Raw genomic sequence first — 27,515 nt, 5'->3', positions numbered from 1 at the left:
TGTCGGCAATGCACTGTCGAAGTAGCTATTGGTACTCTTTGTTCTTCCACCTTCAGAAGGCCGACTGCAGATGGGTTCACTGATAGCCCAGGCAAAGTGTTCAATTGATTAATGCCTTCTGTCTCCACAGCAGCTATTCCAAACGCCCACTTGAGTCCCTTTGGGTCTCTAAAATATCCATTTCGGAGGAAGTCTATGCCCAAAATGCACGGGGCCTCTGGACCAGTCACAATGAGATGTTTCTTCCACTCATTTCCAGTCAGACTCACCTCAGCTTCCACCAAGGACAAATTTTGTGATCCACCTGTTACACCAGAAATAGAAACAGATTCTACCCCCACATGCTGCGATGGGATTATTGTACACTGCACACCAGTATCGACCAAGGCATAATATTTTTGTGGTTCTGATGTACCAGGCCAACGAATCCACACAGTCCAAAAAACACGGTTTTCCCTGGCCTCTACCTGGCTAGAGGCAGGGCCCCTCTATGCCTGGTTATCCTTCTTTCCCTGGGCCTGCATCTTAGAGGTTCCTTCATGGGAGTCGGGCATGTCATCCATCTTTTCCATCATTTCCGGCAGTTTGGCTACAGGCAACTGGAGCTACTTCCTTTTTGGTAGAACTTCCTTTCTGAAACTTGCGCTCCTTCAATTCACGCACTCGTGCTGCCAGAGCAGAGGTGGGTTGTCCACCCCACCTCTTCACATCTTCCCCACTGTCACACAGGAATTTCCCACAGCTCACTTCGTCGGATGTTCCTTCTCTCTGGGGAACGTCCACATTTGGTATCAGAATCTCTGATCTGTACTGTCGAGATTTGGAGAAGGCACTCTTTAATCTCCTGGTGATTCTTCTCCATCTTATCTTCCATTTTCTGCATACGTGTTTCCACAGCTGCGATTCTTCCATGTGTTGGGCCATGCACAGAGTCTGCATATGCTCAGAGCTTCACTGCCATATCCCGCACAGTCTCATTCACAGCGTAGTTCGGTTTCATTATTGCTAAAGCAGAAGCATACTCTTGTGGCCCAAGTCGTATGAATTTTCGCCACATATATGGATTAACTCTGGCCCGGTCTGGACTCCTCAATCCTGGGTCATCTGTGAAGACAATCTCTACCACCCCTAGTTCTCTCAGGCGCTGGATCCCTTGTTCTATGGTCTTCCACTGGGTTTGCTGCGTGTAGAGATCATCTCCGCACATATATCTTTCAATCAGGCCTGTCAAAACCCGTCTCCAGAGACTGGCAGAGTCAGCCCCCCTTATCATCACTTGGTCGATAACTGAATCACGTGACAGGGATTCCAAATGCCTTGCTTCAGCCCCATCCAGCATCACATCATCACCTGCAGCATCCCAAATACAGACTATCCAACTTATTATGGATTCATCGGACTGTCGGGTGTAGTCCTTTCTTAAGCTGTGAAGGTCCTTTACGGACAATGACTCAGTAATGGTTTCTGTGCCTGAGTCAGTTGATGGCTTTGAGGTTCCTTCCCCTGCATCGTCCTCATCTTTCACTGGGTGATCAGTTTTGGTTGTGTGCTTTTTCCTCGTGACAGGAGCCACTGTCAGTGGCTTAGACTCTCCATCTGGTTTGGGCTTGCTGTCTGGTGTGGCTGCAGTCTGAGTGACTGGGGTGTCTGCAGGCTTTGCTGATTTATCTTCCTGCCTCTCTACCTTTACCTGCTGCAGTGTGCGATAGGCATATGCCAAAGCTCAACATATTGCAAAGACCTTTTTCTCAGAATTTTCATTGTATTTATCTTTCAGATATTTCGCCACCTCAGCTGGTTTCTGAATTTGTTCAGACGGGAAATCCCAAACTATCAGGTCAGAGAATTTCTTTAGGGTTTGGCCAATGTCCTCCCATTCCCCACACCACTCAGGATTTTCCACCTCTGAGTCAGGTGTCTCAGCAGTCACCCTGGAAATCTGAGCTCTCATTCTAGACAAGCTGTGAGACATATGGAAGAAGCTTACCAGATAAAATACGCGGTCTCTTTAACATCCAGGGGAAACTGAACATTCTCAAAAGATAACCTATCAAATTTAAAGGGAAGGGAAACCCCGTCTCCTCCTCTTCTAACAATCTGGGTGCAATTACTAATAAATTCCCAAAACAGGCTACTGAAGCTAGGACTGGGGTTAGGATGGAGAAACCACTTATCATACACACTTCGAACAGCTGCCGGTACCTCTGTTAACTTCCTATAAATCATTATCACTGAGCACAGCAAGATAGACATCCTGATTCGTCTCCCTTCTCTGTAAAATTTACATATCAGGGACAAGATTGGAGCAAGTTGTGGATAGGCAAACAACCCTAGGGACCAAAAAAGAACTAGTACCTCAATGAAGCCTAAGGACCAGAAAGACATGAGTACATCAAGCCAGAGAGACATTATGAACTCAACCAACATGGTGACTATTTTACCCCAACACAGAATAAGTAAATTCAAACCAAAATGTAATTACTACAGGTTTTTTCACTTTCCTTCGAGCCACGCAGCTGGGCGCCACTAAATTTGTGTCGGTTTGGCCAAATTTAGGAATATATCCTCTGAGAGAAGGCACAACCACCTCTCCCCCCACCAGGTTCGGGAAAAATAAATTTTCCTCAAAGGAAAGTGAAAGAGATAAAAACTCTTTATTTAGCAAACACACGGGAAAAGGATAATAAAACTAAATAATAAAATCTCTTGCTGTGAAGAAAAAACCTGGGAAAGTGTTAGAGTCCTCCTTTGGTCTCCTCGGAGCTGGGGCTTGGCCCAGGGCCAGGCACTCTGGGAAAGCTCTCCCAATGTGTTCTGATATTGAAGCAATCCAGTAGAAAAGGGAGAAAATCCGAAATTCCAGGGAAGGGAAAAAAAAATTCAACTCTCAGTCTCTCTCCAGAGGAAAAGAAGCTGAACAACTGGCCAAAAGCTGACCTGGGAGCAGCAAGCCAGGTGCTTCCTCCCTCCCCTGCCGCAGCTGGGAAAAAAAAATTGTTATCTCTGTGTGACCTTGAACAAGCTGCAAACTGCTTTGAAAAAGTTTTGCTCAGTTTTTCCCCCTCCCCTCTCTCAGGCTCAGTTTAGAGGCATAGAAAGGCACAAAAATTAATTTCTGGGCATAGGCAGCGATATGGGATACACATCATAAAGTCACCCCAAGACACCCCAATAATTTTTATCTCTTTCACTTTCCTTTGAGGAAAAAAATTCTTTTTTTTTTCCGAACTTGTGGGGGAGGGGGTGGTTGTAACCTGCCTTCTCTCAAAGGATATATTTCCAAATTTGTCCAAACCGGCACACCTTGAAAGCAAGATTGTAGGAAGATAAGCTTGAATTTCTGACTGACAGACACTTCACTTTACAAACTATAAAAGCTACACCAAACTTTCACAAAGCAGAAATCTTCTGCACATTCCCTGGAAATGTGTTGGGCTTTTCCCCAAAGTTGAGATGCCGCTTTGTGGTTACTCTCTCGAGGGTTGAGTGAAAGGACTCTGTGTACACTATTGTCATTTTGGTGGTAAGTTATACTGACTCCTAATCTATACTATTTCTTTGCTAGCTTTAATATAGGTACCTTTATGTCGTGCACTGTTTTTATGTAATCCACTAGTAGGTCTTTTTGTTTTATCCTGTGTAGTAAGTAAGTTTGTTTAAGGCCTTTGTTCTGTTAATCTGTCTATTCAATAAATAACTAATTTTATAATAGACCTGATCCGCCATTCTTGAGAACTTGTGAGCCAGAGCAATTTAGGTGCAGGTCACCTGAGTAGACCTGCTGCCAAAAATCTGAGCCTAAGGCAGGGCTTGTCTGAAGTTCTCACTGGTTCCATAACAGGGATTCAGCTCCCAGGAGATGCAGCCACCATGTTGTATGTGGTGGTAGACCCTTCCTTCTTCCCCCACCCTGTTTTCCAGAAGGCAGCTCAGGCAATGGGCACAGAGGAGGATGGGGCAGAGGCCCCCGGGATGGGGGATCAGCATGGACCATGTTTGTGCCAAGGTGCACGACCACTCCCTTGGCTCCTGAAATGCTTCCCAGGCAAGATGGCAGCTCTGATCTAAATTTCCTTTGCTGTGATTAAACACCCTTTCCCATGCCTGACATGAAAACGCAGTCTGCCTGCTTTCCCGAGGATGGTGATGAGTGCTAGTTCAATTAACCAGCAAACCCTAGCATTTGTCACTCCAGCCTTGCCTGAAATTAACTTCTTTTTTTATTTTTTTTGTTTCAGTCCATGTGTTGGGTTTGCATGGCCAGGTTTTGGTGGGGGGGGGGGGGGGGCTACAGGAGGGGCTTCAGTGAGAAGCTGCTAGAAGCTTCCACCATGTCCATCAGAGCCAATGCCAGCTGGCTCCAGAACAGACGTGGGTCTGGCCAAGGTCGAGCCAATCAGGAATGATAGTAACGCCTCTGTGATAACATATTTAAGAAGGAATAAAGGTTATTGCTCAATTGTAATTGCGGTCAGAGAAAAATGGGGTGAGAATATGTGAGAGGAACAACTCTGCATACACCAAGGTCAGTGGAGAAGGAGGGGGAGGAGGTGGTCCAGGCGCCAGAGCTGAGATTCCCCTGCAGCCGGTGGTGAAGACCATGGTGAAGCAGCTGTTCCCCTGTAGCCCATGGAGGACCATGGGGATGCAGAGATCCACCTGCCCTTGGAGGATACCCACGCTGGAGCAGATGGATGCCCAAAAGAAGGCTGTAAACCTGTGGGAAACCCATGCTGGAGCAGGCTCCTGGCAGAGACCTACAGACCTGTGGAGGGAGGAGCCCACACTGGAGCAGGTTTTCTGGTAGGACTTGTCACCCTGTAGGGGAGCCACGGTGGAGGAGGCTGTGCCTGAAGGACTGCACTCCATGGAAGAGTGACCCATGTTGCAGCAGTTCATGGAGAATGGTTGCCCATGGGATGGACTCACATTGGAGAAGTTCATGGAGAAGTGTCTCCTGTGCGAGGGACCCCACGTTGGAGCAGGCAAAGGACTCCTCCCTGAGCAGCGTCAGAAACAACTGTTGATGAACTGACCATAACCCCCATTCCCCATCTCCCTGTGCCACTGGGGGAAAAGGTAGAGCTGGGAAGGAGAGAGGGGTGGAGGGAAGGTGTTTTTAAGATTTATTTTACTTCTCATTATCCTGCTCTGATTTCATTAGCAATAAATTCAATTAATATCTCTGATTCAAGCCTGTTTTGTCCATGATGGTATTTGGTGCATGATCTCTCCTGGTCTTTATCTCAACTCATGAACCCTTTGTTATATTTTCTCTCCCCTGTCCAGTTGTGGAGGGCAATGAGAAAGTGGCTTTGGTGGGTGTCTGGCATCCAGCCAGGGTCAACCCACTACACCAATCCATCCATACCTCTCAATAAATAATACTGCATTGTCACCTGACACCTCAGCCATGTCCTCAGCACAGATTCCTCACTGAGACACTGTTGCTGCCTGTTCCGAGCTTCCCTTCCCCCTCCCCATGGCAAGCCAGGACTTGCCTCTGCCATGTGCTCTGAACTCCTTTGTTCCAAGCACGGGCAAAACCAAATGTAACTCAAACTCTTTAGCAGTGTCTGATTGGCCAGTCACCCCGGATCTGCCCCCAGTTCTCCCCTTCCCCCTTCTCCGAATAAAAGAAAGGGCCCGAGAGGGGGCCCACCCTCTTTGGCTTTGCATTCCTTCTGCGAACATCTGCGTCTCTGTTTCTGTTTGAAAGCTTCTAATTGCAGGAATTAGGCAAACCGAAGGCTATATTTCTCCCTCTTTGCTTCTACTGGTGGTATCAGCTTTGCAGCTACTATTTGCCGCTTTTAGAGCTACTGAAATGCTAGATTGCCCGTGCTACCTCCCTAGGCTGCCCGAGGCTTTCTAAGGCATTGAACTACGAGCCTAGCTGGTAAAAAGCTGTGAGTATTTCCACAAGACACCTAGCACAAATTTCCTTGCTGCCATCTTCGCTCCTTCCCACCTTGGCCAGCTCCACAACTAATGATGGTGTTAATAAGTTTTTATTTTTGGGGAAAAGAAAGGAGCTGGAGAGAGGAAGCTTTGCAGGGGAAAGGGAAGAGACATTCCTGGCTCATTCATCAGGCAGCTTTCCCCTTCCTCGTTTGCTGAGCTTTGACTGAGTCTGCCAGAGCTATAAAGGAAAAGGAAGAGGAAAAAAGAAAAACAAAAGAAACAAAAAAGCAAGAGGAGATGAAAGGACAGGCAGAGGGAGATATGTTATCTTGCCTCTGCTAATGATTCATTGTCAAAGGATGGGTGGATGGAGGCAGAGAGAGCTAAGCATAATTGTGGGCAGCACAGAGGGGGTTTGCTGGGGGATGCCCAAGGGGGTAGGAGTTAGGGGCAAGGGGATGAAACTGTACTCAGGGGCATATGTGCTGATCAGCAGGATGGGGAAAAAAACCCTGTGAACCTGTCCTGAGGAAAGTGGAGGTCCCAAACCTTATAGGCCATGGTGACACCCCTTCCTGCCCTGGAACACCAGCCCATGTGCTTCATGAAGCTCATCAAGAGACAAGCACTCTGCATTATTAGGGAATTTTCACCCTGTCACAGAGCACCCGGCAGGGCCAGTCTGTGCAAATATCCTTGTCCTCTCCTGGGTAAAGCTGGAGGAGCTCACCACCACCTCCTCATCTGAATCTACAGCCTGACTTTGGTTCTGGCAACCATCTCAGAGCCTGGCACCTATCGCTACTGATAAATAGGTGATCTCCTGGGTTGGCCCTGTGCATCAAGATTAGCTGAAGGTGGCAAAAAATGGTGGCAAGATGAAAACCTATTGCAGAGCCATGGAAGAGAAACAGCATGAGTCAACGCCACAACCCTGTGGAGCGAGCAGTCTCAGATCAACCATTTTGGGGCAGAAGCACTGGAAGACTCAGGCTCACCCATGTCTGCTAAGCTGAGAGTCTTCTCTTACAAACAACACCACAGGGACAGAGCTGTCCTGCTAAGGAACAGAGATGTATTTTTAAGAAGCAAATTTATGCATGACATCTTGATATAATTAGTAAAGGCTTTTTTATGGATCTTCCCTGTAGCAAAAAAAAATCCCTAATACAAGAAATTTGTGTCCTTCTGTGCACCTCTAGAGTGTCACTGTATCCCCACATACCAGCAAGATGACAAGAGGGACTGTGACAGCATGGCAAGGGTAGACAGAAGTGGGCAGAGAAAAATCCTGGCAGAATAAGGGCTGGGTTGTATCATGACTGTGATGGGAAGTGGAGGGAAATAAGGACTTTGCTAGATGCCCAGATCTTCCCCATAAAGTGACACATACCTCCATGAGCAGAGATTTTGGGGAAGTTAGGCTATTCTTAGCATCCCTCTCCCACCTCCTCCTCTGGATATGTGTGCCCCATCATGATGTCTGCACTCTTACTCATTGCTACAGTCACCATCTGTGAACCCTATGTACAATATTACCTCAAAGACAAAATGTTTATGATGTGTTTTCATTCAGAGAAAACTTCGCATACATGTTAAAAGTCATTGTCAGTAGTTTCTTTATGCTTCCTTTGCCAAGGGTCTAGCAGAGAACTTATTTTACAGCAAGTTGTTTATGGCCCGACAGAAGCATTACTGACAATTTGAGATCCACAGCTCCAGCCCTGGGCAACGAGGCAGGTTTTTCTGAGAAAGTCTTCTACAGACAGCAGCAGGAGACAAAACCACCATTAAAACAGGATGGGGGAAAGCCCTCGAGTTGCCTTTTCTGTTTGTCCTCACCAAGATTTCTGCCACCATCTCAAACCATGAGATTCTCAGGCTCTGAAACAAGCTCATCAGGAGCTCGGGTTCTGAAATGTCCCCAACCCTGGTGGCAGGGCTGGGTTTCTGCTGCGCTAGGTGGGGAACATATGGAACCTTACTTCTTTGCTCTTTTGTCCCCTCAGTCCATCTCATCTATTCAGGTGACTTCACCTTCTTTAAGAAGCTTTTTAAGCCCCGTAGGTGGGGATTTTCACAACACTGGGATTGGCAAACTCAAACGTTGGGTTTGCAATCCCAACTGTTTGGCTTTTGCAAACCCTTGGACAAAGGGGTCTGGCTTGGAGCACATGCTCTTAATTAGCAGAAACACAATATGCAGGAAAAGCCAAGCATCTCTGCAGCTGCAGGTACTTTTGAGGTGGGAAGTGTTGATGCTAGCAAAGCAAACCTCTAGGAATCATAAAACAAACAGAATCATAGAATGGCTGTCATAGGTTAGCAAGCATAGTCCCGGAAGGGATGTCCTTGCTAAGGGGTGCTTACAGTTTCCTCTGGGACCTGATAGAACCTATCAGCTGGCCAGTTTGAATATGGACAATTCTTTAAGCCACTTAAAGTTGTGACCGCCTCTGTGATCCACATTTAAGAATAGGCAAACTCCCCCTCCAAGCCCTCTCTCGTTTCCGGCGCTGGGACAGGTGGCTGCGGGCCCCGTGCGGGGCCAGCGGGCCCGGCCAGGCCCTGCTTGGGCCAGGCCGGGCTGGGCCACGGCCATCCTGGAGTCGATGGACCTGTTCCAGCCATGGAACCCCCCCCACTGCCTTGCCGTGGGCAGCCGGAGTGGGTGGCTGTCTCATTGTGATAATGTTTTCATAGCACGAGCAAGAAGAGACTTCTCTTTCTAAATGGACTGAACAAGGTTATTATGGAAGTGGTAAACAGACTGAACATCTTAAGGGTTGTCTTTTTACATTGTCAGTGGGAGAAGGGAGGAAGGTGGGGGGAGAAGGAGAGTTCTGAAGGTGGTATAATTTTTTTTCCCTTCTTTTAGGTCTGTTAATAAACTTCTTTATATTCTTTCAAGTTTGGTGCCTGCTTTGCATTTCTCCTAATTCTTATCTCACAGAAGATAAACAGTAATGAGTATTTTAGACTAAACCACTACACTAAATTGGTGTTTCTGCCCGGTTACAAACCCGACCCACTACAATGGCTTAGGTTGGAAGGGACCTTAAAGATCAGCTCATTCCAACCCCCCTGCCATGAGCAGGGACACCTTCCACTAGACCAGGTTGCTCCAAGCCCCATCTAACCTGGCCTTGAACACTGCCAGGGATGGGGGGGGGCCACAACTTCTCTGGGCAACCTGTGCCAGCGTCATTTATGAATCATGAGCACCTCAGCACTGCAACGCAACAGCTTGGCCCACCAGTGGAGAAGGACAAACTGAAGGTATTTACCTCCCTGAGGCAGGTATAAATGGGGCAGACAAGCACTTGAAAGGGCTCTCCGGTGCTGCTCCTCATGGTACCAAAGACTTCACAGAGAAAGGTGATGAACCCCAGCCAGTGCTCCACATCCCGCTGCTGCAACTCCTCCCGCATGGTGAAGTCCTTCTGCAAGAGGGACAGAGACAACAGGCTATGTCAGCAAAACCGCATCACCACGGGAGAAGCAATGGCTGTCTAGAGAAGAAATTGAAATGGAGGGCAGGGAGGAAGACAGACAGACTGACTCTTTAGTAACAGCAGGGAGATTTCTCAACGCACGTGGAGTGGCATGAATTTCAACACAGCAAAGCCACCAGAAAGCAGGTACTGGTAGAAATATTACCAACTCCTGCAATAACTGTCATGGCTTGTGCTAGACATGGTGTCCCCTGTGGCCTGCTGTCCCCCTTGGAAAGACATATGCACAACCAAGATCAAATAAAAGCAGGAACAAAGAGGTTAAATGAAATGCAGGGGAAACACAATGAATGCTGGTGGCCAGGCCGGGTTTGGTGGTCAAGGTGGACCTGCCCAGCCTGTTCATTCTTCAGCAGACCCAGTGTCTGGCCAGAAGCATCCTAATGGCCTGGCTGCTCCTTGGAGTCTCACAAAATTATGGTAATACTGCGTCCCTGACAGACCAGAAGATGATCAGTGCAGCCTCAGCTTGGCATTGAAAGATCACCCTGCTCCTGAGCTGATGGTTGCCATGATGAAGGATTATCCAAGTGACATGATTTATGGAGCTGGGGAGTTAACCAGCTGGGGAGATGTTGTGGGTTGATGCTTGCTGGATGACAGACACCCACGAAAGCCACTCACTCACTCCCCTCTAAACCCTCTTTTAGTGGGGGGGGGGGGGGGGGGGATCCTGGGTGCAGGGGAATCCAGCCTGAGACACGACACAAACACCGATACGATTTGAGCATCGTGCTCCTGTTTTATTGTTTTCCTCCACCAAGTTATACTTTTTCAAAGTTCACACCCCTTTCCCATGAGAAAGCCTCTAAGCAGCGGGGGAGCTGACCAGTGTACACCTTTTCCCAAGGCTGTTCAAGGCTGCCAGCTAGCAGGTGCCTTGCAAGCCTATCTTCAGCCTGGGGCCCCATCAGGGGTACTTCTGCAACAGCCCTGGGATGCCCAAGCTCTCCTGGGGTATCCTATGCCCCCACTCCACAAGGAATCCCTCTACACATCCCCCATTTTCATTTTGGGCAACCCAGATCTGGTCGATGATTTTTTGCAACCTCACTTTAAGGCAAGAAAAAATACACCCAAGTATTATTAAGCCTAATATAACTACAAATAGCAATCAGCAGCCTTCTACTACCAAGGTACACAGCCATCCAGTGATACCCAGACCCTTAAGCCAATCTCCAAAAGGGTCGTCTGTCTCCTGAAGGATGTGTAGGCCCCTCTGGAGGTCAGAGAGGTGCTTGTGAATTGAGACAGAGTGGTCAGAAAGATTCGTACAGCGCATACCCTGGAACTCTTCACAGCTGTGGCCATGAGCTAGTAGTAGAAAATCAATGGCTGCCTGATTTTGTAATACTGTATGTCTAACACTAGTAACATCTGCGCTTAGCTCATCAAGCATCTGCAAAGTTATGTTTAACTTATCCCTCTCCCAGCAAGCAAGTTTATGCAAAATAGCGTGAGCCCTGGCTGCTGAAGCACCAGGTAAAAACATAGATGCTAGCCAAATTAACTGCCTTCACTCGATCTAAATGGGCAGACAGCTGATTGAAAATGTCCGCTAATGCTCTTGTCTCAAGACAGTCAAAAAACAATTTCTCACTCTACCTCTGGGTCTGGTGCTATACCCAAAAATTTATGCAACTCTCCTTCTTAGTTTTGCCTTTGGAGAGGGTTCCCCGACACCCAGCACAAGTCACTAGCAACCACCTAGGGCAACTGTTACATTCGCCCCAGAGTCTCGCTATTTCTCCTGCTACGGAGAGTGGTGGATCTGGCAAGTTCTCAGCCCCCTCAGTCAGCCACGTCTGCAGCCTCTCCCAAGGCTCCTCGGGAAGGAGGTCCCAGAGTTCCAGCTGTTGTAGTAATGGCGTCACTTTCTTCAGGAGCTGATGCTGACTGCACCTTCTCACTTCGGGGTCCTGTATGCATAGCACGGCACCACTTGCTGGGCAGTCCTCTGGTCAGTGCTGCGATGATGACTTGTTCCTGTTGTTGCAGGACATTCTGCAGTGTTGCAGTAAAAGCAGCTGTTTGAGATGACTGTTCTGCATGGGTAGCACGTATGAGCATCTCGTCTACACCTGCTCTCTGGGGCAGCGTGGCAAGAATTGTCTTAGTTTGCCTATTAGCATTTTCAAAGGCAAGTGTTTGGAACATTTGCTCTTGGAGCTCTTCAGAGAGCTCAGTTGCATCTTTTAAGGCTGCTGACAAACGGTTGATGAACTGACCATATGGCTCTGACAGCCCTTGTTGGACTGCTGCATACGGGGGAGACTTCTTCTTTTCAGGTACTGACAACAAGGCTTTGTGGGCAAGAGTCTGTGACAACTGATGAATGACTACGGGCATGGTCAGCTGTGTCACCGTCGCTCTATAAGCCCCACTCCCAGTTAGCATGTCAGCTTGGAGTGCATACAGTGGGTCTCGTGTGTCACCTTGGTATTTGCTAGCTTCTTCTTGTGCTAGCCGCTTCCACATTCGCTCCCAGAGCAGGAACTGTGAAGGGGTTAATAACAACTGTGCGATGCTGATGCAATCATTAGGACACAGGACATCTGCTGTAAAGATAAAGTGCAGAATGCTTCGTGCAGCTTCAGACCGCAAGCCATGCGTGGTGACTGTTTGCTTTGCTTGCTGCAAGATCTTCCAGTCATGGGGTTCCCACTTTGCAGTGTCCCATTGTATCTGTACAGGGCAAGCGAGGGCATCCACTGCTTGCCAATCACCCTCAATGATTGCATCACGGATAACTCCATTCCATCTCCTTCGTAATGGGTCAGTCCTCTCCGTCGGGGCTGATGGAAACGACAGCTGCACCTCCCCTCGCGGGAAGGGAGGGGCTGTAGGCACTGTGCCTGATTCTCCTGACGGGAACATAGGAGCTTTGAGTGCTAACTTGACCGGTGGGGCCACGGGACGCCAGGGTGCTGATGGTGTAATATCACAGGCTTTAGACTCTAGCGCGTCTTGCCGTGTAGATAAGTCAGCAAGCTTCTTGATTACTTCTTGCATCATTTCTTGGTGCTTCTCCCCCTCTTGGGGCTGACCCCCAGCAGACCTGGCTGGCTCTGGCTCTACAGGCGACAAAACAACAGAAGCTGCTTCACTGCTGGACGTTTCTCCGCTGTCTGGCAGAGGGGGGTTGCGCTCTGCCGCTTTTGGCCGAGCATTAGGACGGCTCGTTTGCACCGCCGCTTTCAGCCGGGCACCAGGACCGCCTGTGTCTCCTTGGCCCGCCTGCGCCCCGCCCCCTGAGTCGGGCGGCTCTGCTTCCACGTTCGCAGCCATTTCTCTCAGATGTCAGAGGAATAACTTTCTTCCCTGCTGAGTCCAGCAACTCCCGCAGAGAGCAGACGGGTGCTGCTGTGCCTTTAATTGGTCTTTTCGCGGCCAGCCCGAAGAACCGTGCAACTCTGGACTCTGCCCTGGTCTCTGGCCGCCGCTCCGTAAGACCCCCGTCTGTTCCCTTCCCGGAGCCACCACACCCGGAGCTGCTACTCTCTAAAGCCTCTATGGCGGCCGCGGCCACTGTCCTCTCTGTTTTCATCTCTGCAAGAGTGCCAGTTACTGCTCTCCAGGTTAAGCCGAGAGCTTTAGCTTCTTTAGCTTCCTTTCCTCCCTCAGTTGTGGACAGCCACAATTCATTTCCAACTTCCCCCCACGCTTCGACTGAGAACAAAAGCGAAGTGTATTTCACACACCCATGTTCCCAGGCCCATGTAATGAGGGCATTCAGATCTCGGTCTTTCACAATCTCACCTCTCATAGAGAGGATGCTAGCTAGGAGTTGAGTCCCCGTCTCATAGTCCATAGCTTTTTTGCTGCAGGTACTCGCTTAGCCACGCGAAAATACGGTCTCCGGCCACTCGGCTTTGAGGTTTAGCCCTCGGCTTTACTCGGCTTTGGGGCCACCCGCTCTGGTTCCCCTGGCTCCGCCGCACTGATACGATGAAATTCGGAGTCTTATCGCGTTTAAGTGAACCTGCATGTAGCAAGACTCACTCGGGTCCCTGTTCGGGTGCCAGGTTTAGCAGGAGGGGGTCCCGGGTGCAGGGGAATCCAGCCTGAGACACGACACGAACACCGATACAATTTGAGCATTGTGCTCCGGTTTTATTGTTTTCCTCCACCAAGTTATACTTTTTCAAAGTTCACACCCCTTTCCCATGAGAAAGCCTCTAAGCAGCGGGGGAGCTGACCAGTGTACACCTTTTCTCAAGGCTGTTCAAGGCTGCCAGCTAGCAGGTGCCTTGCAAGCCTATCTTCAGCCTGGGGCCCCATCAGGGGTACTTCTGCAACAGCCCTGGGATGCCCAAGCTCTCCTGGGGTATCCTATGCCCCTGTTCCACAAGGAATTCCTCTACACCCTCTGCTGTTGCAGTGGGGATTCTTGCAACACGTGTATCAGACAACGAGGCCTGTGGAAAAGAATATATGGACCGATTCTTGGTAGATATTTTCAGAGATGTTTATTTTTCCAGCCGTGTGGCCAGTGACTGCCCACGAACTGAACAATCATGGGCCCAGAGGGTCCTTCCTGGGCAGGGGAACGCAAAACAACCAATGGGGAATGAGGTTGACCAGGGAGTAGGGAAACCCCGTAGGCCCTGCCTCTACCCTGGGGGCCCTCTCCCAGGACCACATGTCAGGGGGGAGGACCCCCAACACTCTGCAGCTGGACAGAGGAGAGAAAATTTAATGAAGGGTTCACGAGTTGAGATAAGGACCTGGAGAGATGGTTCACTAAATACCATCAAGGGCAAAACAGGCTCAAATTAGAGGTATAAGGTGAATTTATTGCTAACAAAATCAGAGCAGGATAATGAAAATTAAAACAAGACCATAAAAAACCACCTTCCCCTGCTCTCCTACCTCCTTCCTAGCTCTACCTCCTACCCAAGTGGCGCAAGGAGGCAGGGAATGGGGATTTTGGTCAGTTCATCACCCGTTGTTTCTCTCACTGCTCAGGGAGAGGAGTCCTTCCCCTGCTGCACCATGGAGTCCCTCCCATGGGAGACAGTTCTCTGCAAACTTCTCCAGCGTGGCTCCATCTCACAATCAGCAACTCTCTGAGAACTGCTGCAGCGAGAGTCACTCTTCCACGGGGTGCAGTCCTCCAAGGACAGGCTGCTCCAGCATGGGAGCAAGGCCCCTCTATCCACAAGTCATCCACAGGATCACAGCCTCCTCTAGGCATCCACCTGCTCTGGCATGGGCTCCTCCACAGGCTGCGGGTGGATCTCTGCATCCCCGTAGACCTTCATGGGCTGCAGGGGGACAGCTGCTTCACCATGCTGTCTTGGGGTGACTTTATGATGTGTATCCCATATCGCTGCCCTATGCCCAGGAATTAATTTTGTACCTTTCTATGCCTTTAAACTGAGCCTGAGAGGGGGAAGGAAAAACTGAGCAAAACTTTTTCAAAGCAGTTTGCAGCTTGTTCAAGGTCATACAGAGAGAGACTTTTATTTCCAGCTGCAGCAGGAGAGCTAGAGAGAAGGGAAGCACTCAGCTTGCTTTTTTTTCCAGCCAGCTTTCGGCAGGTTTTTTTTCCTCAGCTCCTTTTCCTTTGGAGAGTTGAACTTTTGTTTTCTTTGGACTTCATTTTTTTCCCTTTTCTCTCTGCTAGACGGTTCCAACATCAGAATACATCGGGAGGACTTTCCACCGAGGCCTTGGCCGTGAAGGTGGGCCCACCACCCCATCCCAGCTCCAAGGAGGGGGAGAGAGAGATCTACAGAAGGACTCTGAAATTTTCCCAGGTTTCTTTCAGCAGATCGAGAATTTTTATTATTTAGCATTATTATCCTTTTCCTGTGTGTTTGTTAAATAAATTGTTTTTATCTCTTTCACTTTCCTTCGACGAAAATTTATTTTTCCCAAACCTGGTGGGGGGAGGGGTGGCTGTGCCTTCTCTCAGAGGATATATTTCTAAATATGACCAAACCGGAACACATGCTCTTCACCATGGGCTGCAGAGGAATTTCGACTCTGGCACCTGAAGCACCTCCTCCCCCTCCTTCTTCACTGACCTTGGTGTCTCCATGTTGTTCTCCTCACATGTTCTCACTCTGCTCTTCTCTAGTCATAATTAAAACTGCACCACATCCTTTGTTATGATTTCTTCTTGAATATGTTATCACAGAGGCATTACCATCCTTTATAATTGGCCCAGCCTTGGCTAGCGGCATGTCTATCTTTGGTGCCACCAGGGATTGGCTCTGCTGGATATGGTGGAAGTTTCTAGCAGCTTCTCACAGGAGCCACCTCTGCCCCTCCCCCCCCAAAAAACCCAAACTAGGCAAACTAGCCATGCAAACCCAATACAAGAGAAAAAAAAGAGGGGTTCCCAAAGGCAGTATATGAAAAGGGATGTGTGTTTTGTGTGTGTGTGGCAAAAAGAAAAGCAAATAAAAACATTTCTAGAGGATGGCACAAGAGAATGCATTGCACTCAGAGACGAGGATTTTCCTGTGCTCTCTGCAATGCTACAGAGCTTCTTGCATGATGTCCTATGTGATTTTGTTTGTCTGTCTCCATGGTGACCATTCTTTGGTATTAAAAATTAGTAGACACTAAATAGTGGAAAGTTAAAGAACAGGAGAAGTTTGTTATCAACACAGTGTATTCCCAGTGCAGGTTGCAAGACATTTGAAATCCAGCAACTAAATAAGTTATCCTTTATCTTTTTCATCTCTGTTTATTCCTACTTCCTGAGACAAAGGGCTTTGCTGCTGTGAATGTTCCAACCTGCTGCTGTATTCTGCAAAGCCAGGGAGCTATAAAGCCACCACACCAAAGTTTGCTCTCATGGCCTAGACTACACATAGGAGATATTTCTTTTGAAATAAAGGTAAGTAAAGCAGCTGCTAAAGAGAGGCAAAATTATTAACATGACACAACTGTATGCATAGAAGATCCAAGATAGGAGCTATTTATATGTTTCATTACAAAAGGAAAAAAATTTGCATCTGAAGGAAAAAGATTTGTAAAATAACTGAGGCACTTATTAACCAAACAGTGATGACTAATTCATCTCCTCACCCATTTCTATAAGGCCCAACTGTGTCTGTGACTCTGAAATCAACCTGCAGCCCAATCTTGTTGGGTCTTTTTAGACTCTCTGGGGAAGTTTGCAGAGTTAATCCTTTCATTATCCAGCCAGTCCCATGGAGGAGAGAGTTATTTGACAGCTCAAGTTATCACCCCAGGGTTACCAAATTATTCATTCTGGAGTTTTCACTTGAATTTTAATTTAAAAAACTGTCAGAGAAAAGATGTACTGACTATTGAAAAATTAAAATGAGTGACAGCATCCCATGTCCCTCTCCTGCCTCATCCACCCATAAGGTGAACAAAAAGCACCCTTTGAACCCTGGAGCTGTTCCTTGTTGCCCTGAGACATTTCCATCCCCTAGCACTGAGCTGTCTTCCACATCTCCCATGGCTCCAGCCCCCAAGCCATCCTGCCCCTTCCAGGTTGGATGCGCTCCAACAGCTGTCCTGTCCTGCCTGGGAAGGTCCACACTGATGCACACAGGGCACAGTGTAGTATTTCAGGATCCCTAGGGCATGATAGGAAATTCCTAGCATCTTGGGATAACCACATGGGCTCTGTGGTCTCAGATTACTGGGAAAGAATAAAAACCACCACAGGAAACTCCCTTCCTGTTTCTGCTTCAAACACATCGCCCTGCTCCACAGCCTTGCAAGAGAGAAAACTGACTCTTCAACATTTTCTCTTTAAGAAAATATTTTCTGTAAAAAAACCCCATCAAACCAACCAACCCAACAAAAAATTTCCATAAAATAACCCTCAAACCAAACCAAACTCATCAGGCCTGGGATGGGAGCTGAACAGGAAGGAATGCCACCACTCAGTACCCTCTTTTTTCATCCTATGGCACCCAGTGGGTGATGCCACCAAGCAGAGACATCAATGAACTCTGCCTGCAACTTTGCATCTGAAGAAGACCCTTGCAAAAGAAAAGGGTCTGGGGTCTTTTTTTCTGCTTGTACAGACTTTGATGGACCCTCATGAAGGACGGGAGCAGGGGATGGAATGTGGGATGGATTCAAAGGTCACCATGAACATTTTCACCCAGGTTGGGCCAAATTTTGCAAAAGGAGGTTGCATGTTCTCTGCAAAAAGGGAGTGTGATATCAATTCATTTGACAAAGTAGGAAAAGCACCTTTTCAGAGATAGGGATCACATTTTTTGGACCGTGCCTGCCTACAGGCAAGAGTTGGGCTTGTCAGGAGATGTGATTCTGTGAACCTTCATGGTAGCTGGACTTGCAGTGCTAGGGTTCTCCTGAAGCATCCTGAGATACCAACCTGCTTCAGCCCCACAGGGCAGTGCTACACCGGTGTCACAGTGCACATGAGGAAGGTGGTCCAGGGAGCTTTGTCCTTAAATTTGGCCTTTAGACAGTAGGTTTGACCAGTTCCACAGCATGCACAGACAGGCAAGCCAACCTGAATGTCACCCATGCAGAGGTGTCCCATCTCCCTTGGGTGTCCATGTTTGAGGAAACCACTGCTGTCATCTAGGTATTTGATCAATGGAGTTATGGGTGCAATTCATCTGGCTGCATGTCCGCCATGGTCCCAGCAGGATCTGCAACCCATCATGCTGGACTTTGAGAACATGAAGAGCAACTCAATTGCTTCTCCAAAGGGTGTGCAATAAAAATGGAGGAGCCAGACCAACAGTGTGGAAGAGGTGAAGAGCTGGTCAACAGCGAAGAGCAGCTCAGCAGAGAACCAAACCCATGTCCTATGTGCCTGGGGCACATCCAAAGGAGCCATGCCCTGACCCGCAGACCTCCACACCACTGATGAGAAGCCTTGAGGAGGCTGAAGAGCACTGAAACCAGAAGGCCAGGTCACTGCCCTGCCCAGTGAACTTTATTTGCTCTGGAAATGCCTCATGGAGTTATATAAAAACCTGTGGATTGGCTTGCCTCATGCTTAAGTAGTGATGTCAAGGCAGTAAGCAAATTATCTTTCATCAGGTTGGCTGCATTTTTAAACATGAATTGTATTACTAATTTCCCTTCAAGATAGGGACCAAGCTAGAAGAGCCAAGACTAGCCATTCCACAGGAGAGGAGGAAAATCCATCCTCTACCAATTTTGGTGGGTGGCAAAGTCAAGCAGGACAACAATCAAACCCTCCTAGAAAGGGTTCCATAAATGACATTTTGAACACTTAACATCACTGCATTATTCCCTGTTTATAATTTAAATACTACTTGCATTTAGGTCCTGGCTTGGAGGAGGATCTAGAGCATAGCTTTGCTTTCTGGGGAGTATAACCCAGTGAGATGAGTAGTTTATAGCACCAGAATTTGGAAGAAGCTCAGGAGGTATTGAAGAAACCTGTGTGTCAGAGACTGAAATGGTTCATGCCTTAAACATTGTTATGAAGGGGTTTTGCCCATTATAGCAAAAACTGTATAAAGAAGCTACAACCACAGAAGCCCACCCCTCCTTCAAGATGCCTGACTGGAACTTTGGACTGTGAGTTTGTCAGACTGAAATAGTTCATGCCTCAAACATTGATATAAAAGAGTTTTGTCCATTATAACAAAAACTGTATAAAGAAGCTACAACCAAAGAAGCCTCCCTGAAGATACCTGACTGGAACTTAGGACTGTAAATTAAACCACCTAGATAAGATGCTATTGTTCCTAGCCTAGGGAAAAACAAACAAGGTGGAGGGAGAAGAATGCATCCACAAGAAAGCCAAACACAGCAGAAAATCATCCCTGGCTGTTTGGGGTGGGGGAGACCACAGCCCATAGAGGTCAGGTTTACACAGACTCCCCTGCAACTGAGGAGGGAAGGAGGTTTCAGGTGCGGGGTGTAACCTCTGGTCAGAGGCACTGAACACCCATCCTCCCTTACACAAACCGGCCCAGCTGTGAAACCCCCAACCCCACAGGCCACACCCAAGGGACATTCATTTGAGAAGCAGATGAGGGGGTGTCATAATCCATCAAAGATCCCCCAAAGCACTCCCCAGAGGCCTTGCACCACAGGACTGCACGTGATGCAAAATGATGCAACAGATCCAGAGTCTGCTGCAAGAGACTTCCCCCCCCCCCAGGGGAGGTACCTGGGCATTCCCACCTGGCCTAAACGTATATTAATCCATCAGATTCTATGCTTTTCAGGGGACCCTCACCACCAAGAAGACCAGCTGGAGAGGATCAACGGAACATCGTTGGGATCCCCAGAGTGGTGATATTTTCTTTAATCTGTCTCTATCACTCTCTTTCTATCGCCCCACCTCTTTTCTATTTCTTTCTCTACCTTTCTTTCTCTCTCTCTCTCTCTCATATTTACTATTAAATAAAACCTATACTATTGACTTTGGTATATGGTCTCATTTGCACCTTAATTTGGGCAAAGGCATTTCTAATAACTTTAAAAACCAGACCGTAACACTGTGACAGCACTAGGCAGTGATCAAACAGCTCTGTCCGTGGATGCCTGGAGTCTCACCAAGAGCTTCTGAATCAGAGCTACTCCCCACAGCTTCATCAAGTACAGCTCATTCCACATGGACACCACTACAGAAGCTCCTTTGCTATACTAAAGTACTGGAGATGGTGGGACATGAGGTGGGACCATCAGCTCTTCCATGGGCTCTGCTCTTCCTCCAGTCACCCACAGCAACACTTCTGGCCTCTCTGCCTGCACCCTGTTGACAGGCCCTGAGAACTGAAGCATACTGAGATCCCACCACAGCATCCCTGTCCATGCTACTGCTACCAAAGGGACAATAGGACAAAGCAGAGTATAACCATGATAGACAATCTGCTTTGAGACGACAGCTTCCACACAAGACTGAGAAACCACAGCACAGAAGACAGATTGATTTCCAGTCCTGTGTGGGGTCCTATCACCTCTGTACCCTGATTTCCCAGCTGGCAAATGGGAACGATTTACTCATCTTCCTATGCAAAGTGCTTTAGAGTGTGTGACTGATAAATGCAAATAAAGGCAATTATTATTACTCCAAAAAAGGAGCTATTGACATTTAAAGCAGATAAAGCTTTTAAATTACAGATGATACCCTGTGCCCAGACTCACAAAGGTCCTGGCTTCACTCAGCCATGAGGCATTTCACTCTCACAGACTTTAATCACACAATTTCCTCCAAGCTGGATATTAACCAGATGAAGCACTGGCTTCTTTTCAGGGTGTTTTGGCCACTTTGGGAAGAGCAGTAAATCCTACTGGCAGCCTTCAGTGTGGACTTGGTTCCATGATGGCCACAGCTCTCTGAATGTTTCTAATCACAGAGGTCTCCAAAATGCACTGCGTGGTGAAGGTCCAGGTTACCAGGACTGTGGCCACCACTCTGTGAGCACCTATCACCCATCAGCTGACCATCAGCTGATATATAACTTGCATTAAATGCCACTGACCAATTCTACAAGAACAACTCACCAAAGGTCCTGCAGCCATCAGACAGACACAAATAGTGCTTATTACGCTCAAAAGAATTTGGGCAGAAAGGGGAAACCAAGATCAGAAAACTCCTGGCTCTCCTAAAGGAGATGCTGAGCAAACTCCCAGGATTAGGAACATACATGAATTTGAAATTCCTCCAGCTTGGGTAACTGAGGCAGCTGATAACCAGAGCCAACAGGAGCTGTGGGTACTTCCCATGTCTCCAAACATCCTGAGGTAACCAAGCGAGTGGTCACTCGAACCTCCTGCCCCCCTGGTCTCACGATAACCTCTCTGGCTCCAGATCCAGGATCAGCAGCAATTACCCACCCAATGTGGGCATCTCACACCTTGAACTAGCAATGTCTCTGAGGTCCTCAGGGGCTGTGGAGGTGCAAGTAGTTAATTATCAATTTATCTGAGGTCTAAAGCACACAGGTGGGAACATAATGTTCTTTACTGTACAAGTGACCTAGCACTGGAACAGATTGCCCAGAGAGGTTGGGGAGTCTCCCTTACTGGAGATATTCAAGAACCATCTGGATGCAATCCTGTGCAATGTGCTCTAGGACAACATTGCTTGAGCAGGGAGGTTGGACCAGATGACCCACTGTGGTCTCTTCCAACTTTACCCATTCTGTGATTCTGTGATAATGATGAATGTGCAAATAGAAAAGCACAGCTGTTAACCTTAGCAGTTGCTAGAGATCTTGAAACACTGTCTTGGTGGAAGCTCTGTGTTGACCAAGAGGGTGAAGTAGCATGGTCTGCATACCACAAACAGCAAACACCATTTTGTCCTGGATGTTCACCAGCACCTCCTCCAGCAGTACCCAGGTGATGGAGTTGTCTTCTTCATTACTTAATTTTATTGCCACCCTTCCTATCTTGAACCTTTCTGGATTTCCAAACACTTGCCAGGAATGTCAGCTCAGCTGGATAACAGCAGTTTATCATCACTTAAAAGCCCTGCTATCCCATGAACCCAGACACAATCACACAGAAAAATGTCATTGCCTGCCCTAGCCAGACCTTACAGTGAGCAGAGGAACACGAACAGACCACAGGACACACAGACATAGGGAACTAATGATACCTTTGAGACCCAGAAGCCAACCTCTCAGTCCTGTGGAGAGGGAGTGGTGGGGAGACAAGGGACTGTGAAGAAATACAAATCAATTTCCTTGCTGGGTTGTCATCAGAGCACCATTCGACCCGACCCTGCAGACGCCCCATGGCTATAATGCCTGGATGAGGCAGCTCTCTGTCAGCAGGCTTGCTCCTCTGGAGCATTTCAGAAGATCCTTGCTATATTTGTTTAAGTCCTGGTGCTGCAGGAACCCTGAGGCAGTGATGTGTCCTTTGTCTTTGCAAGCATGTGTGGGAAAACTTCAGGCTACCTTTGGATGTTGGGAGACACCATGAGTCCTCTCCTGGGCAGCCATTCCCTGAGACAGGGCAAAGCATCCATGTCCCCAAGAGCATTCTGTCCTCAGGTCAGCAATCCCCTCCCTGTTACATGGAGGTGGTAGGAAGAGAGGGCATTAAGCACAGCCGATCCCTGCTCATCCCAGCATCTGCAGCAGTGCTAGTACTCCCATTCCATGGTAAAATATATTAATATAAATCTCCCTGCCCATGGGCAGCATTTCCCAAAGCATGAGCTCTGTTTAAAACCATGCTGGTTTGAAGAAATCCCTCAAACAAGTGTAGAGGAGCTGTTTTATATGGGTAGGGATGGTTTGATGGGCAGTTTTCAAGCCCTTCCCCTCATCAGGGCAAGGTCTGAGCCCCAACACCATATGCATATCTGCTTAGAGGCCACTTCTGTGCCTGAAAAAATGCCCAACATCAACTTGGGGCGATGACTGGGACCCCAGCAGAGGCTGATGGATGGATGGATCCTGCTTGCAAATGCCGCTGCTGGAGATACTCAGCCTTGCAGCCTGGGGGCATGCATAGGGGCCAGCTGGATTTTGCCAGGAGGATGCATTCGTATTTTAAGCACTTCACATGAAACGTTCTAAGGCAGAGGTGCTAGGGGATCTATGGGGACAGGCCAGGTTTGGAAAGAGGGATATAAGAGAAGGAAAAGTGGCCATGGATGCAGGTGCTGCTTCATCCAGGCATCATAGCTGGAGAAATTCCACTTGCATTTGAAATGAAGATGCCCTATTGTAACACCAGCTTGCCTGTAGATGAATGAAACCAGGCAGAGAAAAAAAGCAGGAAGCTAATCCCATTTGCCATGAGGAGCTTTTCTGCATGGGAGTTCCTAGTTCACATCGTCTGGGTCCTAGGAGGGGTTTTCCTGGGTTCCTGAAAGATGGCAGCAGGATGCTTTCCCTGTGGGATCTAAGAACTTTCTAGCGAGTACGTGCTTGATGGTGCATCACCATGGAGTGGGACTGGGACCATCAGTCTCCTGAACTGACTGTAGAGTGACCTCTGCTTCTCTTCAAGCCAGGACTGGTGGATGAATGAAGCCCTGGTGGCTTATCCCATCCCTAAAACCTGCCCCTGAAGTGGAAGTCCCTGAGCTGGTTGGTACAGGGAAGCAGACAACCTTCGGATGGACCTCAATGCACACAGAGGACTACAAACAGGTCCAAGAGGCATGGGGCATTGTAGAATCATGGTTTGGGTTGGAAGAAACCTTTAAAGGTCATCTAGTCCAATCCCCCTGCCATGGGCAGGGAAATTTTCAGCTAGATCGGGTTGCTCAGAGTCCTGTCCAACCTGACCTTCAATGTTTCCAGGGATGGGGCATCCACCACCTCTCTGGGCAACCTGTGCCTGTGTTTTACCACCCTCAGAATATTTGTTCCCACAGGCCCTACTAGGAAGTCTGTCCCCATCTGTCGTGGTTTGACACTGGCCCAGCACCAGGCACCCACGAGAGCCGCTCGCTCACCCTCCCCTGCCACAGCTGGGCAGAGGAGGGAAAAGGAAAAAAAGTTAACGAAGGCTTCATGAGTGAGATAAGGACTGGGAGAAACACTTCAAGGGCAAAACAGGCTCAACTTAAGTTGTGAAGTGAATTTATTACTAACAGAATCAGAGGAGAATAATGAGAAGTAAAATAAGCCCTTAAAACATCTTCCACCCCCCAGCCCCTCCCTCCTTCCCATCGACAGTGCAGCGAGACAGGGCATGGGGGTTTGGTCAGTTCATCACCGAGACTTCCTTCCGCTGCTCTGGGAGAGGAGTCTTCCCCTGTGAGGCTGTGGGGTCCCTCCCACAGGAGACAGTTCTCCATGAACTTCCCTGGCATGGGTCCACTCTCACGAGCAGCAGCCATACCACACCTGCTGCAGCATGAGGCCCTCCCACGGGCAAACAGTCCTCCCAAAACTGCTGTGCCGTGGCTCTCTCTTTCCATGGCATGCAGTCCTCCAAGGACAGGCTGCTCCAGCTTGGAAGCAGGGGCCCTCTCTCTCCACTGGGTCTTCCTCTGGAACACAGCCTCCTCCAGGCATCCACCTGCTCCAGCATGGGCACCTCCCCCACGGGCTGCGGGTGGATCTTTGCATCTCACGTGGACCCATGGGCTGCAGGGGGACAATCTGCTTCACCATGGTCATCACCACGGCCTGCAGAGGAATCTCGGCTGCGGCGCCTGGAGCATCTCCTCCCCCTCCTTCTTCACTGACCTTGGTGTTGCCATGTTGTTTTCCCTCACATGTTCTCACCTCCTCCTCTTCTCTTACTAGAATCCCAAAATCTTGTGACTTCGTTTGGATTTTCTTCTTAAATATGTTATCTCAGAGGCGTTACCAACCTCTCTCATTGGCCCAGTTTTGGCCAGCAGCATGTCCATCTTCAGAGCCATGAGGGATTGGCTGTTGGGGTCTCCCCCCCGCCATGTAGCCCTAGGAGAGGGGCACGGGGTTTCCCGAGCCCCTGGTCAGCCTCATTCCCCATTGGTTGTTTTGTGTTCCCCTGCGGGACAAGGACCCTCAGGTCCTGTGATTGTAACAGTTCCTCGGCAGATCCCGGCCATGCATCTGGGGAAATAAACATCTCTCTGAAACATCTATCAAGAGTCTGTCCATATATATTTCTTTTCCATGGGCCTCATTGTTTGATATGCATGTTACAGAATCCCCACTGTAACATAATGGTGGAGAATTGCTGGCAAGACACCGATCCCTAAGGACAGAAAATTTGTGAGTAAAAACCACTCTAGATCTCTCTCTTCTCACCTTGGTTTGGATATTCTCTCTGGACTATGGAAGAATCGTGGGAAATGTGGCTCTCTGAACCACAGAAAGAAATGCATCTAGAAGTTAAAGGAATCCTTGAACAGCAAAACAAGAAAGTATTTGTTCCGGGACATCTAGAACATTTTTTTAACTGGCTTTTCAAAAATTTCTTCTATATTTCTCGAGACTTACTTTTTGATATTAATCCTCCTGGAACTATTTACCGGTGTTTTTGGTCCGAGATCTTGTGTGAGATGAAGGATCAAACAGAACATGCATTAGTGATTGAACCCCTCCGTGGAGGCCTTGTAATCACTGAAGCTCTTCAGGAGCATTTATATGGTCCCATTACCCCTAAAGCAGAGGATGACTGTAACCCCGTGGCCGAGACCACGCGGCAGCCATCCAAGGAGCGTGTGACTGCAGCCATGCCGGCGGAGGTGCCTGCGCTGGATGCGCCCGACCCCCTTGGGAGCGTGCGCCTTATCGCGGACCCCATCCCTGTCTCGGGGTCCCCGGCCGTGTGACTGCGAGTGAGGGAGTGACACCGCAGGCACCGCAGGTGCCATGGGCCACAGGCCACGGGCCACGAGCAGCCAGGAACCGGGGGTCGGCGTGGAAGCCCGCTCCAAGCACATGGCTCGGAGAGCCCTGTAGAGCGAGAAGCGGCGGTTTCCACAGCGACACGAGAAGCCACGCAGTGCAGCGCCGAGCCGAAACGAGGCCACTCTCAAAGCAGCGTGGAGTTGGTGGAGCGGAACCGCTCGGAGGGCGTGGGGCCGGTGGCGATGGCAACGTGGGGCCACGCAGAGCCCAGACATGTGCCGGAGCAGCGCCGCTCGGAGGACGCAGAGCAGCCGCAACGCGGGGGCCCGGCCGAGATGTCGGAGTCAGCGAGGCAGCAGCCACGCAGGACCAGCAGCCACGACAAACACACAAGCACGTGATAGGAGAAGTTGTAGCCACGAAAATCACAGGAACTGTGAAATGGTACAATGTAAAAAACAACTATGGATTTATAACACGAGATGATACAGGGGAAGATTTATTCATCCATAGAACTGCCATTAAAAGGAATAACCCTAAAAATTACCTGCAAAGTGTAGGAGATGGGGAAGTTGTACAATTTGATATAGTACAAGGAAAGAAAGGTTTACAAGCAGCAAATGTTACTGGGCCTGGAGGTATTCCAGTCAAAGGTAGCCGTTATGCACAAAATTACAAACAATATCCATCCCAGCAACTTCCCTACCCACAACCTACTTTCCCCTTTTACCCTATACCCAATATGAACCCTTTCCTAAGTTTACCCCATCCCCGGTTTATTCCTAATCCGATTTTCACCCCATGGCTTCCCTATACAATTCCCTTTCCCTACAACTCCTCTCCAATGCCGAGGGGGGGATGAAAAGGGGAAGGGAAGAAATTAAACCCTCTCCTGCCTCAGTTTCCCCACAAAGCATGCTCAGAGAGTCATGTCTCCCTTCTGTCAGCCTTAAGATGTTCTGGAGAATCTGTTTGGACATTTAAAGGCTCAGGAGGGTGGCTTGTTTTGTTTTGAAACTGTCCTTGTTGTTTTCAATGTTAAGTTTTACATCTCTTTTTGTTAAAAATAAACAGGTGAAGTGTTGGAGTTCATCCCCCCTGCCATGTAGCCCTAGGAGATGGGCACGGGGTTTCCCGAGCCCCTGGTCAGCCTCGTTCCCCATTGGTTGTTCTGTGTTCCCCTGCGGGAGCAAGGACCCTCTGGTCCCGTGACTGTGGGAGTTCCTTGGCAACCTCCGGCCATGTGGCTGGAGAAATAAACATGTCTCTGAAACATCTATCAAGAGTCTGTCCATATATATTTCTTTTCCACGGGACTCCTTGTTTGATACATCATGTTACAGTAGCCCCACTGTAACAATTGGCTCTGCCGGACATGGTGGGAAGCTTCCATCAGCTTCCTCACAGGAGCCATCTTTGTGGCCCCCCTGCTACCTAAAACTAGGCCATGTCAAACCAATACACCATCTTTTTTCTAAGTCCCCTTTAAGTACTGGAAGGTGCTTTAAGGTCTCCCCAGCACCTTCTGTTCTCCAGGCTGAACAACCCCAACTCTCTCAGCCTGTCCTCTTAGGAGAGGTACTCCAGCCCTCTGAGCATCTTCATGGTCTCCTCTGGACCCACTCCAACAGGTCCATGTCTTTCCTGAACTGAGGACCTCAGAGCTCCATTGACCAGAGATCTTGGATTCCTCCTTTAAAAGAAAGGAAAAAAACCCCAGAAGGATGGGTGTGCAGAAACACATCAGGTATGCACATGGGGAGCAGTTGATCAGATTCATCATGGGATAGGTTTTCCCTTCATTTGACCAGACATTGTACTGCACAGGCAAGGAGGGAACTGAAGGAGTTAACACTTCTAGCCAGAGATATTCATGGCA

At 48.7% G+C, this 27,515-nt stretch overlaps 1 protein-coding gene across 2 annotated transcripts in view; it reads right to left on the bottom strand.

The window, feature by feature from the left end:
• Positions 1-27,515, bottom strand: part of LOC116437397 (CBP80/20-dependent translation initiation factor-like) — a 484,652-nt gene that overhangs the window by 58,257 nt on the left and 398,880 nt on the right. For both annotated transcript variants that reach the window (XM_032095063.1, XM_032095064.1), the window contains exon 10: positions 9,192-9,347. In XM_032095063.1, coding sequence (XP_031950954.1) covers positions 9,192-9,347 — 156 coding nt within the window. The remainder of the gene's footprint in view (positions 1-9,191; positions 9,348-27,515) is intronic.

The sequence above is a fragment of the Corvus moneduloides genome, chromosome W (genome assembly GCF_009650955.1).
Source record: "Corvus moneduloides isolate bCorMon1 chromosome W, bCorMon1.pri, whole genome shotgun sequence".
NCBI classification, from domain to species: Eukaryota; Metazoa; Chordata; class Aves; order Passeriformes; family Corvidae; genus Corvus; species Corvus moneduloides.
This window is presented reverse-complemented; position numbering and strand designations above follow the sequence as displayed.